At 44.0% G+C, this 18,334-nt stretch overlaps 1 protein-coding gene across 4 annotated transcripts in view; it reads right to left on the reverse strand.

The window, feature by feature from the left end:
- Window positions 1-18,334, reverse strand: part of ARPP21 (cAMP regulated phosphoprotein 21) — a 164,086-nt gene that overhangs the window by 49,017 nt on the left and 96,735 nt on the right. For 2 of the 4 annotated variants that reach the window (XM_007462711.1, XM_007462713.1), the window contains 4 exons: window positions 13,102-13,283; window positions 11,879-11,983; window positions 10,684-10,944; window positions 7,198-7,324 (listed from right to left, as the gene is read on the reverse strand). In XM_007462711.1, coding sequence (XP_007462773.1) covers window positions 7,198-7,324; window positions 10,684-10,944; window positions 11,879-11,983; window positions 13,102-13,283 — 675 coding nt within the window. Of the gene's footprint in view, window positions 1-7,197; window positions 7,325-10,499; window positions 10,611-10,683; window positions 10,945-11,878; window positions 11,984-13,101; window positions 13,284-18,334 lie in introns of all 4 variants that reach the window. The other 2 variants (XM_007462710.1, XM_007462712.1) reach the window with 2 other exon arrangements.

Below are 18,334 nucleotides of genomic sequence, written 5' to 3' on the forward strand. Positions count from 1 at the left end.
AAAAAAAAAAAAAAAAAAAAAAAAGAGTTTTGATGGGAGTATCATTACTTTATTTATTTATTTTTTTGGCTGCGCTGGGTCTTCCTCTAGTTGCGACGAGCGGGTGCTACTCTTCGTTGCAGTGCGCGGGCTTATTTTTCATTGCAGTGGCTTCTCTTTGTTGTGGAGCACGGGCTCTAGGTGTGAGGGCTTCAGTAGTTGTGGCGCACAGGCTCAGTAGTTGTGCCGCATGGGCTTAGTAGCTCCATGGCATGTGGGATCTTCCCGGACCAGGGCTCAAACCTGAGTGTCCTGCATTGGCAGGCGGATTCTTAACCACTGCACCACTAGGGAAGCCCCTCATTACTTTAAATGTATAGAAATTCCCAAATTGCTAGGCATATGAAAATCCAAACATACTATATCCCTGAATGTGTATCTGTGACATAGTCCTTGGGTGTTTGAACTTTGAAAAAAATGTGTATATTCGTTTGTTAACATGGATTTGTTGGTTAGGCTGTCTTTTACTTGATTTCATAACATTTAATTAATTTGCTCTTTTTGATATTTAAATTCAAGGGCTGACAGGTTTTCATTTAACGTTTTAAACTTTCCCACATTCTCCGCTCTCTCACTCACAAGCACACGCTCCCTGTACACGTGAACATAAAATAGGCACACATATCATTCATTCTTTCAGCACCTATGAGTACCGGCTATGTAGTAGAATCATGCTCTATTTATCTTCTATCTCAAGATTTGCATTTGTAAGCTTTAACCTGTTTATTCTAAATACTCACTAGCTAGAATTCGTAAGATCATATATGCTGACCATGAAGTATTAGATTTATGCCTGAGATATAAATAATGTTGAATCAAAGCGTGAACCTCCGTAGGTCCTTTCTCTTGTCAGTAGCTGGTCTACAAGAGAGCCGTGGTTAAAAATGTACCATCTACTACATTGCTGTCAAGATGGTAGAGCAGTAATAACAGCATCACCTGGGAGTGTGCTCGAAATGCGGAATCTCAGGAGTCACCCAGAACTGCTGCATCAAAATACACATGTGAACAGGATCCCAGGTGCTACGTATACGCCTGAAAGTTTGAGGCACACTGGCTACAGTCACCCTCCCCCAAATATCCAAAACGGATGAGGGGGCAGACATTGCATTTAACAAAACCTACTTAAGGAATATTCAGAGACCTAGAGTTGATCTGTGTGTGGAAGGAGCTACAGGGAGTTGAATCGCTCCACCTAAAGAGTGGAAGATATTTTGGATTTCTGTTCCGGACAAGAACAGAAAAATCTAATGGCCTATTATATCATTTGTATTTCTGACAGGCTGACCCCCTTGAACTCTACCTTCTTTACTGAAGAACTTTCTACATATAAGTGGTTTTCTTCCTAGATAGAATGGAGGTTTGGATCAATGAAATCTATATCCCAAAGGTCAGAGGGTCCCCAACAGAGTCCTGGATTCTACTGTTATCCTGTCATCAGTTAGCAAAATAAAACAAACAGGATCTCTACTTCCTCACCTGGTTTCCTCTTCCCTCAGCATTCTTCTTGTATACCTTTTATTTACATATATTTTAAATAAATTGCAACCTTCTTTATCTGCATCCATCATTCTTCACTCTGATTAACTGGACACTAGGAGGCCTGCTGCAAGGTTTATTTACAGCTTCTCTATCAGGGTAGGGAGAGATGATGCCCTAAGAGGTGGGGAAGCTCCAGTTTTTCTCCTATGAATGGGGAGGGGTGATAACACCTCTCCGAGTTATCTGGATGTTATTTTTACTCCTGTTCATGTGCCCTCCTTACCACCTGCACGTGCTAGTTGGTTCTGAGTTCATACAGTCAAGGGCAAAATCTCCCAAGTCAGACTCAGTCAGCCTGAATAACCCTGCTGAGTGTGTGAGAGCTGCATCTGTTACTCAATCTGTAAAGACTGAAGTAGCAGAAGTCCCCTTTCGGGCTCTGACGATAAAGACTCTGCATCGGGTAGGAGGCTGACCTTCCTCAGTTTCCTCATTTAGCAAAACTGAGTGTTTACCTTCCATTTCTATTTCCACTATTTAAATATCATGATGGCTGACGAGCAGAGCATAAGAGAAAGTCCAAGTGAGGTTTATCTTAAATACAAGTGAAAAGAGTGAGTAAAGTTCAAAAACTTCTGAAGACCTCCACCACTGCCTCCTGTAAGAGATTCCAACTCTACCGTCACCAGGCAGGTTGGAGCCTCATGGACCCAATCCAGAGATCTGAGCAGAGCAGAAGTAAATAGGCGAGCAGAACCCCACAAAAGCTGCATGGAGTTTTGCAATACAGTGCATTTTTAAGATTACCTTTTCATGGCTTCCTTTTAAACTATGATTTGAAAAGTAAAACACTGTCATGGAAAATGCTCTATGAGATTGGTTTTTACCAAAACGGAATCATTCGGCAGATGGTTGGGAGTGGGGGAAGGCGGGAGAGGAATGGGATTTTAGAAAAGCAGAGGTGAGAGGCATCCCCACAGTTTTCAGAATCCACATCAAATGATCTGCTGCAGTCACAATCTAATCTAAGGCTCACGCAAGTTTCACGTTTTCACCCCTTCCTGCTCTGCTCTGAAGCCATCCATGTTCTCTTCCTGTTCTTCTATTTTCATTATATGCAAGAATACAGAAACATCTGCTCTCTTAGGAAAGCAGAACTGTTGGACTGTCTGTTGTAAACAGTCACCTACATGATTTTTCTACCCAAACCTAAAGTAGTATTACTGCCGTTAAGCAACAGGGCTGAAAGCCTGGCATGTGAGAGACGTGGACAGCAGCTTATAGGAAGACCTTACCCAAACTTCACTGGTCAGAGGGCTTTTACCTTCCAGACTGCTTCTATGGAACGTCTCTAGCTTCTTTTAGGGAATGAAGCATTTCTTGTTTACTTGGGAAAGGAACCAACATGCTCCAAATAGCTACAGTCTCCCCTTCATCCTTGGACTTCAGGGATACAGGGGCAACCTTTGTCTTGAGATTCATTTCAGGACTTTAGGAAGTCTTATAGTTTGAGTCATGAATATCCACCTCTCAGCAACTGCCAGAACGAGTAAACAGGAAATCAGCATAATTACAGATGATCTAACAGCAAAATAAACTAACAGGATTTGACTGACATGTATAGAACATTCCACCTAACAACAGCGGAATGCCCATTTTTTTCAAGTGCTCAAAGGAACATTCACCAAGATAGACCATATCCTGGGCCATAAAACCAACTGCAACAATTTTATAAGAATTGAAATCATACAGAGTATGTTTTCTGACAATAATGGAATCAGCCTAGAATCAATAACAGAAATACAATAGGAAAATCTCCAAACACTTGCACATTAAACAACATACCTCTAAAAAATCCACGGGTCAAAGAGAAAAATCTCAAATAAAAGAAAAAAAAATATAAACATGAATCAAAATATGGCATATAAAAATATGCGGGACACAGCTAAAGCAGGGCTGAGAAGGAAACAAAGCACAAAATTCTTACATTAGAAAAGAGAAAAGGTCTTAAATCAATAATCTAACTTCCTACCTCAAAAAACTACAAAAAGTAGAACGAAATAAAACTAAAATGAGAAGGGAGAACATAATAAAGACAAGAGGAGAAATCAATACAATTGAAACAATAAAACAATAGAGAAAATCAGTGAAACAAAGAGGCAGTTCTTTGAAAAGATCAATAAAAATTGATAAAAACAGCAAGATTTATGAAAATAAAAGGAAATTTAAAATTACCAATATCAAGATAGAACAGGATATCACAACATATCCTGTAGCTGTTAAAAGGATAATAGAGGAATACTACTGACAACTTTACACTCATAAACTCAACAACTTAGAAGAAGTGGGTCAATTCCTCAATGACCACAAACTACCAAAACTCAGCAAAGCTGAAATGGATAATCTGAATAGTCTTATAACCATAATGAATTCATATTTAAAAAGCTGCACACATTATCTTCAAATAAAAAGTAAAAAAAAAAAAAAAAAAAAATTCTGCTTCTGCAAATCCCCAGGCCCAGACAGTTTCACTGGAGAATTCTATCAAACATTTAAAGAAGATTTAGCACCAATTTTACACAATTTCACGCAAAAAATAAAAGAGGAGGAAACACTTCCTAATTTATTTTATGAAACCAGTATTATTCTAATACCAAAATTAGGATTTATTCATTCCCAAATGCCCATTTAGGAAAGTATATGGGACTTTACAAGTTCATTTTTGTTGTTTTTAGGACATGTCCAAGATCTTGGAGAATGAAGAACGAAGCTATATACATATATATGTAGAGAGAGAGAGGAGAGAGAGAGAGCGAGAGAGAGAGAGAGAGAGAGAGAGAGAGACAGAGAGAGAGAGAGAGAGAGAGAGAGCACACTTTTAAGTCAAACTGAAAAGGGAATTTGGAGTTGGAGACATGATGTAAAAGGAACGCTATTTTTTTCCCTCCCAATGTGTGATCTGTGCACAAATGTCTCAGCTGCTCTCTGCCGTTTGTTACTGACCAGCTCTGCAAAATAACATGGAAGCCCATGTGAGTCGGGAGACAAAAGTCCAGGCTCTCAATGTGTTCTGCTATTAAGCCACCCTGTGTACTTGAATAATTAATTAAATGTTATCTACCTCCGTAACATGCTGGTTTAGTTACAGCATGTTAAGTTCTATAGGATCATCCATGCCAGGAAATAAAGGCAAAACTAGTAAGTATGTTTATGTCATTATGATAAATTGGTTAACACACAGGCTTAAGAGGCTCTTTCCTCTATGAGACAGTCCACAGACATGGAGTTGTTCCCCCAAATAACTCCTCTATGTATGTCCCTTTGGGAAGTTGCTGATGGTGCCACTAAGCTCAGCGAAAAACTTCCCAGCTGTAGGGCCCAGAGCCCCCTTCCACCGTCACAGAGCCATCACCAAGCTGTGTTCCTTGGATTTTATTGGCAAAGGTGATTCTCAGTGAGATCTGGGGACACGATCTGCCTTCCCAAACACTCAGTAAATTCAGCAGAGGTGGAAACCACAGGGGGATTTTAGGCCTGATGTCAGCTGACAGCACAAGGGTCTACATGTGTATACTGATGTCATCACTCTCAGGGAGGATACTGTGCATGTATCATTTTGCATTTCTCAGCTCCCCACCCTCACAGGCACATTAGCTGCCACTCACTTCCTTGACACCTGAAGCACCGGCTGCTATTCTGGGCAAGATACTGACTTAGAATGCTTTCTTCTAATTACGTGTCATTAACTTGCCTTGGGGTGGCAGTTCCCTGGTGATGTGGGGCATGGGACAAGTCAAAGCCACTGGGTTGTCACAAAAGCCACTAGTTAGGTCTCCCCAAGATGGGGAGGGTGGTTTCTGCATCCCCAAATTCCCCTACAGTGTTTTCAAAAGGGTAAGAAAAGGTCATGTGGATTCTCCCTTGGGTTGACATGCATCAGTGAAGGTAGCGGGGAAAAGTCAGTGGGGAGCCCGAGGCTTGTTCTAAATCTTATTCTGTTGCCCAGTTAACATATTCATCCAACTTTCTCAGCACCTCACACAGACCCAGAGTTCACGGGATAGTGGGATCCCGCACGTCTGGACCTGCATTCCTGTATGTGAGCTATACCCTAACACAAGACTGAAATATCCTTCAGAAAACTCTCAAACAGTGGCACTAAACTAAATTTTTAAAAAATCATTATAATTAGATATTGGCATCTTTCTTCTTCTAAAGGCAGTGGCAACCGAAAAGGAAAACTTTGCTATAGCCTCTGGACCAATAGCTAGAAGATTATAAATTAACTCTTTGATAACACGAGCAGGAAAAAAAAAAGACAGTTCAAGAATGCAAACAACACGTTACTAGAGTCTGTGTCTAAATTGATAGCACAGTTACCACCAGAATGACAGAGATAATACCATTTTCCAACAGTCAGAGAAAATATGGCCGAACGCTTGCCTTAAAGTGACTAATAACTAGAAATCCTTTAGTGCTCTCATTACTGTGAAAGTGTAAGGTCAATTCAGAGGTCAAAATATATTCTTCCCCAAACTGATACAGTGTTGAAAATAAGACATAGTCTGGTTGGCTGCTATATGTGTCTCCTCTTCTCCCACAGACTTTAAGCCGTGAGATGATCTAAAGAATATGCAGCTACACCCAACACGGAGGAATCAAATGACCCCTCCAAGGTGACAAAATGCCAGCAGCATCAGTGTGAGTATTCTAGTGGGGACTGGTATTCATCCTTGGCAAGGATGGTGCTTTTTGTCATAACGTATAAAAACCGTCCACCTCCTATAGATATCACACAGGCATACTGCACACATTACAGATGCACATACATACATCCAGTGCGGAAACTGGGTGGCAGATGGGAGTGTGGGCTCTGACATGCTGCCCTACTCACGGAAGGCAGGGTGCCCCAGCCAGGCGGTCTGCAGCAGGACCATCAGCGGTTTTCTCTGCCGTGTGGGCGGCAGAAAGGACATAAACGTCTCCCTAGCACAGGTCACTGAGGCCTGCCGGCTTCCTGCTGCTGTCGGGGTCGCGGCATCCCATCAGGAGTGTGACACAGTAGGGCAAGAGACCGGTTCACTGTGAGACCTGCTACTCACTCTCGGACAGTGCCTCGGCCCCCCTTCCCACTGCACAGTGGCCGCCGCAGGAGGCTGTGGCCCTCCAGACCATAAGCCAGGGTCTGAGTTCCATCGGGACACAGGCTGCAGTGTCAGTGGCCTTCTTCCCAAAACGCTGCTTTCTAGGATGCTACAGAAACAAGCTAATTTGGTGCCCTAGCCTTAGGAACAGAGGAGAAGTCTCTTTAGGTTGAAAAGGGGGGAAAAAGTATGAACTAGGAAGACAGGGATGTAGCTGGCTCTCTGCTTTCAGAGAAACTAAGAGGATCCTCAAGTCATTTACGGAGACCGCGTTTCACATGCATGCTAGGGATGCTGGGGATGCTGGGGATGCTGGGGATGCTGGGGATGCTGGTGTGACATGGGCTTCTCCTCCTTGGACCTGTCACTTTTCCACATGGAGTTAATCAAATGCTCCTTTATCTTCTCTGGGGAAGGGAAATGAGCTGATTTAAATTGCCAAGCTTGGATACTCATCCAAAGAGGACAGCTGAGAGATTTATGTGCAAAATAACCGAGTTGGAGGAGAAAATGGGAAACGGATTCCAAGTACCTGCTTGCTGTGCTGTCTGTGGCATCTGCTGGCCTCTCGGAGCACTGAACTGAACAGAGGCCATGGGCCGGTACTGCTGCGTGGTTGAGGTAGGGTACTGACCAGATGGATAATAATATACAGGCATCTGTGGAAGAAAGGGAACAATGGCAGGAAATGAGAGCTGTAAATGGAGTAACATTTTTAAACGTAAAATATTATCATCTTATGACATAATGTGTGTGTGTGTGTGTGTGTGTGTGTGTGTGTGTGTGTGTGTGCGTGCGCGCGCGCGCATTACTGCTCCCATGAAGAGGTGAAATCTACTCCCGAAAGCCATGAATCTCAGCTGGCTCTGTCTTGCTTTGACCAATGCCATGAGACAGAAATGATGACTTCTGAGACTTGTAAGCCTGATCCTTAGGAAGACTTGCAGCTTCTACTCTTTCAGGAGAGAACCCAGCCACCAGGAGAAGTCCAGGCTACCCAGCTGGAGAAAGAGGCCGTGTGGAGAACAGAGGCAGCCCGGCCAAGACCCCAACACTGCAGCATGTAAGTCAGGCCACCTGGGATCTTCCAGGCCCTGTCAAGCCACGTGTGGTGCAGAGGTGAGCCATCGCTGCCAAGTCCTGCTCAAATTGCCAACCTGGCTGTGAGCAATACAATGGTGATTGTCTTAAGGTGCTGAATTTTGTGCTTTTTAAATGAAACAAGAGTGAATGAAACAGTCATCTACAACAACAACGCATTTTTACGGTAGTTTTAAATATGATCATTAACTTGCATTGTTTTGCTAATGGAAACACAGTTAGGTCATGAAATCTGCTGATCTCCAGCCTAAAAGAATCAGAGGATGAAATTATGAAATATGGGGAGGCCCAGCAAAGCACTTTTCAGAGTGACTGGCACATAGCTGGTATCCCAAAAAACGTATGTTCAGTTTTAAAAGGGACATATGTTAAAAATACTGTTCATGTCACCTTCTGTCACTTTCTAATGACTAAGAATGATTGAAAATACTCTAATTACTTCCAATAAGATTCAAATCAAATGTCTCCTGATCTGGAAAGACCTCCTTGCCTGCCTCGGGTCATTTATATTAAGGCTGTTTTCTTATTTTTTAGAAATTTATTTATTTATTTTGGGCTGCGATAGGTCTTCGTTGCTGCACGTGGCCTTTCTCTAGTTGCGGCAAGCGGGGGCTACTCTTCCTTGTGGTGTGCGGGCTTCTCATTGCGGTGGCTTCTCTTGTTGAGTGTGGGCTCTAGGCGTGTGGGCTTCCATAGTTGTGGCTCACAGGCTCTAGAGCGCAGGCTCAGTAGTTGCGGTGCCCAGGCTTAGCTGCTCCGCGGCATGTGGGATCTTCTCGGACCAGGGCTCGAACCCGTGTCCCCTGCATTGGCAGGTGGATTCTTAACCACTGCACCACCAGGGAAGCCCTGTTTTCTTATTAATTGATTACTTTTTTATTTACAGGCCTCTGACTTTTCTTCTATCAGCTTCTTTAAAGTGTAAGCAGAGGTGTGCCAGTACACAGCCTGCAAGGATTAACTGCTTAGAATAACATTAGGAGCCACCTGTTTGAGAACTGTGAATTTTATGGCTATTTTATTTTGCTTCTTTGCCTTGTCCGTACATTTTTTAATATTTTTTCACGGTACGCGGGCCTCTCACTGTTATGGCCTCTCCCGTCGCAGAGCACAGGCTCCGGACGCGCAGGCTCAGCAGCCATGGCTCACGGGCCCAGCCGCTCCACGGCACGAGGGATCCTCCAGGACCGGGACATGAACCCGTGTCCCCCGCATCGGCAGGCGGACCCCCAACCACTGCGCCACCAGGGAAGCCCTTGTCCATACATTTTTGCTTCACCCTTCCAGTGGGCGTTCAGAAAGCATTCACCCAAATCAGACAAAACTGACCTTTAAGGTTACTAAATAGGTCATTTTCTGCATAAACATAACGTATTTCCATATATGCCCATGGACTGTATCTCAAGTGTTCTTTTCAACACTATACATAATTGAGTAAACTGAGTTTTAAAATGTTTACTAACTTGACAATCACTGTGGGTTATATCCTATACCTTTATCTGTGGTACTTTTACAAAGAAGTTCACAGATGTCCAGACTGCTCACGAGCATCTGCTTTCCTTTTTTTTTCCCATCCGTCCCTCTTTCTATTTTTAAATCTGCTGGAGAGGGAGTGAAAGCATTTCTGTTGCAGACACACCAAAGCTCTGAGTTGTCTTTGCTCTTGTAGTGCACTAATTATTGAAATTCCTTCAATCAAGGAAGGGCATTTTTAAAAAAAGTCTTCAATTAAATATTCTGCCAACTCTTCTCTGTGACATCAGAAAAGGGTGACACTTAGATGCTATTTAGGCTAAAAGAGTGAAACCATTTTTTCCCTGATAATTAAAGTAAATATGTAATTTATTAGTAAAATAATTAATATGTCAATGAGGTCCTTTCTCCTGTAACTTAAAATTATTTTTAACATCTCCTTAAACCCTACCAGCAACACTACTACATTACAGAGAAGGCAACTAAAGATGGACTATTAATTATCACTCAAAATAAAATGAACAACTGGGTGAAAATCATTTCGTGGTGGAGGATTCTGCATGGCTGGAAAAGAAAATAATTTATTCAAGATGTTAAGGCAGTGCCACACCACAAATGATACGAAGGTGACACTGTACTTTAAACGGCTCATCCAATGCAATATTTTTTCATAATTAGGATGGAATTTGCTTGGGATATGCATGCCTTGAAAATGGACCAGAAAATGCTTCTGTGCATTTTACATCTTGACAGTAATCACTTGCAATATTCTGCAAGGGATACCCAGGAGAGCCCCAGAGAGGTTTGGTGGTGAAGAGTAACACATAATCAGTCTTTGAAAAGACAGTAAAAATCAGTGATCTGTTGTGTCTTACATGCTCAAGTCAATTAAATATGATTAATGGCTACCTGTGAGCGTGTGCAGGAGCCCCGCTCCCCAGGGGAGTGGAGAGGACAGTGGATGGGGCTTAGCTTCCTCCTTTATATTCAGAGAGGAGCCCCAGAAAAGCTCCAGAAAATGCTTATGAATGGATAAGAAAGGAAACAACACATTTCCAGAGCAGCAGCAAGAGAGATGAAAGTCCCCCAGGAGGTGGCCTTCCCCTTTCTTCCCCGAGGCTTTCCCTCCCTGGGCAATCACCCCAGTGAGCTGACATCCTGCTGGAGGGCAATGCTCTCCCATGGCCTCTGCACCAGCAGCCTGGAAAATGGGCCACTTCCCCTGGTACCAGGGACACGGGTCTGTGTCATTAAACTTACTTTCTGAGCCCCCAAGACTTCACATAACTGATGAATGTGACAGACCGGGTCCTGTAGGCTGGGAATATCAGTATGGACCACAAGAGCGAGATGAGTTGAGCTGGTGCTATTCTACATGGAAACAGAGGTCAAGACGCACCAGCAACCAGCTCTGGGTCACAGGTGTGAGAAAAAGCACACTTACCTGTGTGGGTGGAGGCTGTTGCACAAATCCCTGGGGCGAGGGAGGGGGCTGGAGGACTTGCTGGGAGATGGGAGGGCCAGAGCCCGAGAAGCCCCCCGTTGGGAGCTGCTGGCCTGTGGAGGCGATGACGTAGCTTGGCTGCTGGGTGGGCTGCGGCAGGAGGGACGGTGTGTAGACAGGGCCGGCTGGTGGCTCGGGAGTCTCCCCCGAGGACTGCCGGCTCAGGTTCATCTGGCCAAACTGCGTGGTCACATCCTCTCTCTGCAAGCCATGGAGAGAAACCAGGGCATCAGCAAGCGTGGCTGAGGAATGGGAGTGGCAGACATAGGACACAGGCTTGTCCTCATAAGGACGGAGGGAGAACAATTTGGAAAAAAATAAACGAAAGGAATTCTCTGTTCAGAACACCGAGGGAACATAACAAGAGAAGACAGATTTTAATCATCTTGAGGATTAGAGATGGCAAACAGTTTGACCCGTATCTCCCTCTTTCAGTGGAAACAAATTATTATTTTTTTCACTGAGGGCTTGGGATCCTCAGGATGGCACTGAGACAAGAAGGATTTGGGGCTCTGTCCTGGAGGGTCATCTGGTCTACCAGCAGTAACCATAGGATTTGCTCTCTGGAGGATGCAGAAGGACTTGTGCTGCCCATGTCTGCCACAAAACTCGAGCCAGAACTGGTGTCATCAGTGGGGTCTCATTTGCACGTTAAAGATTATTTAGTCACTGGCCTGGCCTGATGTTCAGGGACAATGCTCACTCTTGTTGTCCAAAAGGACCTAGTACATTGAGGAGAAATGAGAGGCCGTTGGAGGATTGGGATTCCAGGGGAACACCTGTATCAGGAGCACAGGGTGATGTCAGTTACCATCTGGATATTGACTTTTTAGATATTTCCCAACCCTCACACCAAGTTCATGTGTCTCTCTGTTCCTGACATGTAACTCTGAAGACATTCAATTCCCGCTTAGCTCACAAACTCTTAAAAGGGTACCACTGCAGAAGCACTAAACATGGGACAGGTGACAGAAAGGAAAGCACTATTTTGGAGAATGAGACATTCACACACCACCTCCCCGCTTACAGTCAGCCCAGGGCACCCACCCAGCGTGAGGCTTCCCTGCACAAGAAAGTAGTAAAACCAGTGAATATGCTCTCCCAGGTGAAAAGTCATCCCCACATGATACAGTACCATGGGGAACTGCGGCGTCGGAGACACGGGCAGGAGGTGCTGGGAAGCAAAAGACACAGCTGGGTATTGCACTGACTGGGAGGAAGCCTGCAGACCCTGGAGAGACTGGAGGAAAGAAAAAGCTGGTCAGGTAACAGGGAAATACTGGGGGTTGAAATCCCACCGGAAGGCGATCGCATCTGAAGCACACCACCGTCCCCCTCATAGGTCCTCCTGGTTCAGTGCACTCCAGAGAGGGGCACCAGCCACCGACAGGAAGCCAAAGCAGGCAGACCAGCACCAGCCAGCCTTGAGGGAGGCTTGCTGCTCAGATATGAAGTCCTGTGTGTGAAACTTTTGAAAATTGTAAAGCACTATAGAACTTAAAGAATCTTTCATCCAATTAAGAAAAAAGAAGTTATTGTGATACTTTACATGTTGCTGTTGTTGGTCAGATCCCTGGGTCTAAAAATATAGTCCAAGTACTAAAAAGTAAGAAAAAAAAAATGAGATTCAGGGGACTTCCCTGGCTGTCCAGTGGTTAAGACTCTGTGCTTCCACTGCAGGCCCAGGAGCCAAGATCCCTGCATGCCACCCACTGTGGCCAAAAAAAAAAAAAAAAAAAGGTTAGGAGGGAAGGAGGTGAGAAGACATCTTTTGCCCTAAGCAGTCAGTGACATGTTTGTTTATCAGAAATGACAATTGACACCACATATTCTTTTATGATCTCTAACTTTAAATTACTCATGCACCCTGGCACCTGCCTGGAACACTTCAGATTTCTGAAAGTTTCCATGTGTTGCCCTAGAAAAGGACAGCTCTATGTCTCTCCAAGGGACAAATGAACAGCCTGGCCACCTGATCTGCATTAGGAATGGGTGAGCAAGGTGACACAATGGCCTGGATGGGCTTGAGTTCAGTCCCCAAGACAGTACAGACTCCTTGACACATAAAAGCAGCATCTGGATCTAAGACAAGACTTGTCATTCATCTTCCCAAGTACCATGCCTCACCATGCGTGTCACTGGACGGGGCCCTCATCTCTACCCAAGCTTAAGGATCCAGCTGAAGTCCTGTCAACCTGCAGCCAAGGGCTCTAGGCTGCCAGGTTTTATTATGGAGTTGAGTGGATGGGGCTGGCACCCATGGAAAATATCACCTCTTCCTGATGCCCCGCATCACTGAGGCTGGTGCAGTCTGCATCTCCGAGCACTTCCCCTCCCTGCCTTCCCACCAGCTCTTACCTGAGTGACCAGTGGGCCTGCCATTTGCGTCTGGGGTGGCTGGGCCTGCTGCTGGGGCCGCGGGGAGGGCTGCTGCTGGGGCTGCTGCTGGGGCTGCCCCACCATTGTGCTTCGCAGGGGCTGCTGGCTGGTGGGGGGGTTGTATATGGCGGGGGTTCCATCAGGATTCACGAAGGGCTGGCCTGCAGTGGAATCACACCTTGGTCAAGGTAAACTTCTCAAGCTCTCCTTTGGCACAAAGAACCACTCCGACAGATACTCAAAAATGTAACCTAAAGCAAAGGGGCAGGGGAAGTCCAGGACACTGGAGCCTTTGCCAGTGTGAAGACTTGACTGTTTATGACCCATCAGGCTGAGCGAGGTAAGAGCGTAAGCCCACAGCAATGTAAAGAAGCTGCAAATGAATCCATCACCTTCAAGGCAATTTGCCAAAGCTAAGTGCATCTGTACAGTGGCACCCAGTGCAGAAGGCCTGTGGAGAAGCAACCTTCACCAAGTCCTGTGTCTTGCTGCCCTGCACCTCACAGCTACCAGCGAGATAACTTACACTGAAATATAAGGGCTGCTTTCCATTTATACGGCTCTGGCGACATTCGGTTACTCAATATTTACCAATATATTTGTTTTGCTTCCACTGGGCTGGTCACCAACTTAGAATCATTATCAGTTCCACAAATATATATACAACCAGGATATACCACATGCATTCACTCGCTTCTCTAAATAGACACAAGCAGGAGTACACAGGGGAGGGGACAGAGATTCTGAAGGTGATGCATAATAAACCCATCACAGAATCATCTTGTCATGGCAGAGCAAATATACATTATTTTGCCTTTTGAGATAATGGCTTGGTTCACTGTTATTGTTCCTACTATTTGAGGAGTATTTTATGGTTTACAAAACAGTATCACTGGAGCCTCACTGGGCCTCTGAGAAAGGTAGGTATCATCTCCCTATGTTTCAGAAGAGGAAATGAAGGCCCACCAGGAATATTACAGGAATAGGGAGCTGAAAGGAAGAGATTAAAGGGCAGCAAATGAAAGAGAGAGAAAGGAGGTAAGGGAGAGAAGAAATGGATTTCCAATATGGAAGGCGCAGCAACAGGCACCTTACATCCATGGTCTTCTCTCCCAAGAGCCCCACAGGTGTGCAATCTCATTCCACTTTAGAGACAAGACAATCAAAGTTTGGAGGGCCCAAGCAATTTATTCAGAAATACACAAAGCAGTAAGTGAGACACCCAGGAAATGGCCCTGGTCCATTCGCCTCCCATCATACCACGCAACTTAAGTGAATTATCCAAGTTTGCTTAATGAGTACATGGTACAACGAGGTACCATGAAAAAAATCCAATTGTAACTGAAAATTATTCATCAACACATGAGAAGTTAGGAGAGGTGGGGGCCATGTTTCAAGGTGGAATCACCCCCAGGATTGGTAAATAAAGAAGAATCAGAATTCTGGGGGAAAAGATGGGCAAAGTGCTTACAGCGAAAGAGCAGTGGACTTGATTTCAGCTCAGTTAGGAACTGACATGAAAGCTTTAGCATTCCCCAAATTTTCAGTACCCTCCCAAATATTTATATACATATGTATGTGTGTATGTATGCAACAAGTAACCTTACATGCTGCATATTCATGAACATACCTGCCAGAACCACAGGAGTTCTAACAACAGTTTCATAACCACTCACAACATGATGTGATGGAAAAGCAAATGTGCCAGAATTTTCGTCAGAGAACAATGACTAAATTTAGAGGTTTTTTTTTTTTTAAATGTTCTTCATAAGCACTTGTTTTCCTATCACTGTTACTTAATTTTAGCTATATTTTATTGTTTTAAATTACTGTTCTTTTTTCCAAAATAACTCTTGTGAATTTAAAATCTGAAACCCATTTTTTTTTTTCCCTGCAAAACCCAGCAATTTGGGAAAGGATGAAAAAAAAGGTCAATTTACAAAAATCTACTAGCCCATTTGGGGTTCTAATCCTTACTTGTCTCCTCTCTGTGTATCTTAATAGGGAAAAGGAAAATTTTAAGTACCTAACATTTAAAAAAAATTATCACAGCAACTTCATACAAAATCATTTCAAAGTCAACCTCACTCTAAGCTCACACACACACACACACACACACACACACACACACGCAGATGGAAAACTAAAAAGAAAAGGCTCTTTACTATGTCCGTGACTTTTGATTTACCCCAGTGAGAATTAAGGAAGTGTGAAAAACTGACCATATTTAGGGTGAAAATATAACAGCAAAATATTCAGATGCCATTTTCGATAAATTTTAGACCCTCTGTTCAAAATATTATTATTGTGCTGTGGACCAGAAGGAAGAAATATTTCTAAATAACCGCATGTGAAAGGTACTAAGAATTCACTTGGGTAGAGAGAGGTGGCAGGTTCTTCTAGAAAGAGAAGGTAGTATAAAAGGTTGATTCTTATGCTCACCAAGGAGTGGTGGAGAGAACTGAGGAAAATGAAAGAAGTCAGATGGATGCCAGGGAAGAGACCAAAAACAATTTTCTAAGAGGGCCGGGATGACTGACTATTGGTTTTCAAGTCAGGCTATGGTGGCTTCTCGGTATTCTACCTTGTTTACCAATCCAGATGCAATTACGACTGAATCCAGGCCATTAGTTTGAATGACAGTGGCTGAAAATCAAAAGAGAAAGACTCACTGGCTCCAGGACTATTCCGCTTAGCAGAGGTTTTCACGTCAGAACTGCAGAAGCATGTCCAGCAGGCCTCGGAATGGGTGTTAGCAGGTAAAGAGAGTGCAGTGACAGAGGTAAGCCAGTGTGGCGAGCTGAGCCAGGGCAGAGAAAAGGATTGAATGCAGAACGTCCGTCGCTCTCAAATACGTAACTTTAGGTGAAAAACGTCTCCACTATTCACATCAATGTGTGTAATGTGCAGCAGACATTATGTTACTAATATATAATGATTGAGCCCCTGCATGGTGACTAAAGCTTTGTTATCCATTCCAGGGATGCAAAACAAAAACGAGAAACTAAGTAGGACTCCTCCTCCCAAAGAGCTTACCAATGTGCCGGTAATAAGGAAATGAATCCAAGGGCAGTTCACACTAGAAGCAAAGTAATCATATGCTCTTGGTTTCCAATACCAAAGCACTGCTACCATGTACCCGGCAGAAGGGTATTATTTAAAAAGAAAGGGAGGGGATGATGGGAAAAATATTTTCCTTTCCTAGTCCTTGGAAGGTGAGCAATCAAATGATTAGGGAGCTGATGATTATGGATAAGCAAAGACTGATCCAGGACTTGCAAAGATACGTTTCTAGAGAGCACACAAAAACTTCATGGTGCATTTAATCGAAAGGTGGAAACAGTTTGGATAAATCGATTCTAGAAGTCCTGTGAAAAACAAGAACAGCATAGTGTTACGGAAGCCCATCAGGAGCATTTGAAAGAGACCAGCCCTCAAAGGCGTCTCAAAGCCAAGTCCCTGCAGATGGCGTGTTCTTCCATCTCATGCTCCTGGACTCCTGCCAGATGAAAGCAAAGCAAAATGGCAAAACAACACACATGGCACTAACGAGGACTTGAGGGATGCCAACACCTGTTGCCATCTCTGGATAGCACTGGGTTGAAAGAAAACAGCCAAAGATGAGCTTTCAGCTAGAAATTTCCAAAATGAGGCTGAGTCCAAGACGGCTGGAGGAAGATCATTCTCAAGAGTCAAACCCAGGCTTGCCTGGCAAGGATGAAGATGCGGTCCAGGGATAACTCTGAGAAAGAGCCTCTGACTCCCTCATCCAGATTTCTGCAAAGCAAAGAAACAACAGCCAGCGCAGGTTCAGAGTTAGAAATGGACCAAATGGGAGCTGAGTCTAAAGCCAGACGAAATAAAAAGTCCTGGTTGTATCTGGGGAACCACAAGAATGTATGTGGGTGGGTTGGTTTCAGCTGCCAAATATTCAGTTCCTAGTAAGAGCCCGGTCAATTGTGCTGACAAAGGAAGTTTCATTTTTGTTTCATTTAATAGACAAATGACTGGCAGGCACCTTGGTATTTCAAATCATTGCTTGTCTTATTACTGCTTAAGACAGATATTTAATCAATCATCGTTTTACACATGAGGGACATTCTCAAATATATGACATTGGATGAAAAACTGCTCTATTATCCACATTAGCATATATGATGAGTAGTAGATATTGTTTCAAAAATATGTAATTGTTGAGGACCTTTGTTATCCACTCTAGGGAGGCCAAAAATATAACCAAGTACGGTTCCTCCCCACAAGCTCATGAATGTGCTGGTAACAGGGAAATGGATCCAAGGGCAATTCACATAAGAAGCAAAGTAGTCATATGCTCTGGGTTGCTTATACCAAAGTGTTCCTACCATATATTTGGCAGAGGGTATTTAGGAAAAGGTAAGAGGTGTGGATTCTAGGGGGATACAGCAATGCCAGAGAAAGATGAGTTCCAGCCCAAAGGAGGCAAATTTCCAGTTTCAATAGTAGAGTCAAATAAGTGATCAGATAGCCTGATAGACAGACATGCACACGACTCACAACAGATACACATATACATACATGTATATGATACGTGATAGATGTATACGTACATTCATATGTGCTGGCGTGTGTGTGTGTGTGTGTGTGTGTGTTTTGGTCATGCCACATGACTTGCAGGATCTTAGATCCCTGACAAGGGATTGAACCTGGAGCCATGGCAGTGAAAGCCTTAAGGCCTAACCACTGGACCACCAGGGAACTCCTGTTCATATTTTTTAAAATTAATTAATTAGTTTATTTATGGATGCATTGGGTCTTCGTTGCTGCCTGCAGGCTTTCTCTAGTTGCAGCGAGCGGGGGGCCACTCTTCGTTGCAGTGCGCGGGCTTCTTATTGTGGTGGCTTCTCCTATTGCAGTGCATGAGCTCTATGCGTGCGGGTTTCTGTAGTTGTGGCGCACGGGCTTAGTTGCTCCTCGGCATGTGGGATCTTCCCGGACCAGGGATCGAACCCGTGTCCCCTGCATTGGCAGGCGGATTCTTAACCACTGTGCCACCAGGGAAGTCCCCCCGCGCATACTTTTAATTGACAAAAATAAACACATTCTGGGAAAAAAGAAACATCACAATTCACCTTACATCCCACCACTCAATCACAGAATAGAATAGTACATCTTCCTCCTGGTCGAGGGATAGTTTTATGTCTAGCATTTGTCAGATCAGAGATGTGTGTAGGGA

Source organism: Lipotes vexillifer, unplaced genomic scaffold, assembly GCF_000442215.2.
Source record: "Lipotes vexillifer unplaced genomic scaffold, Lipotes_vexillifer_v1.1 scaffold539, whole genome shotgun sequence".
Taxonomy (NCBI): Eukaryota; Metazoa; Chordata; class Mammalia; order Artiodactyla; family Lipotidae; genus Lipotes; species Lipotes vexillifer.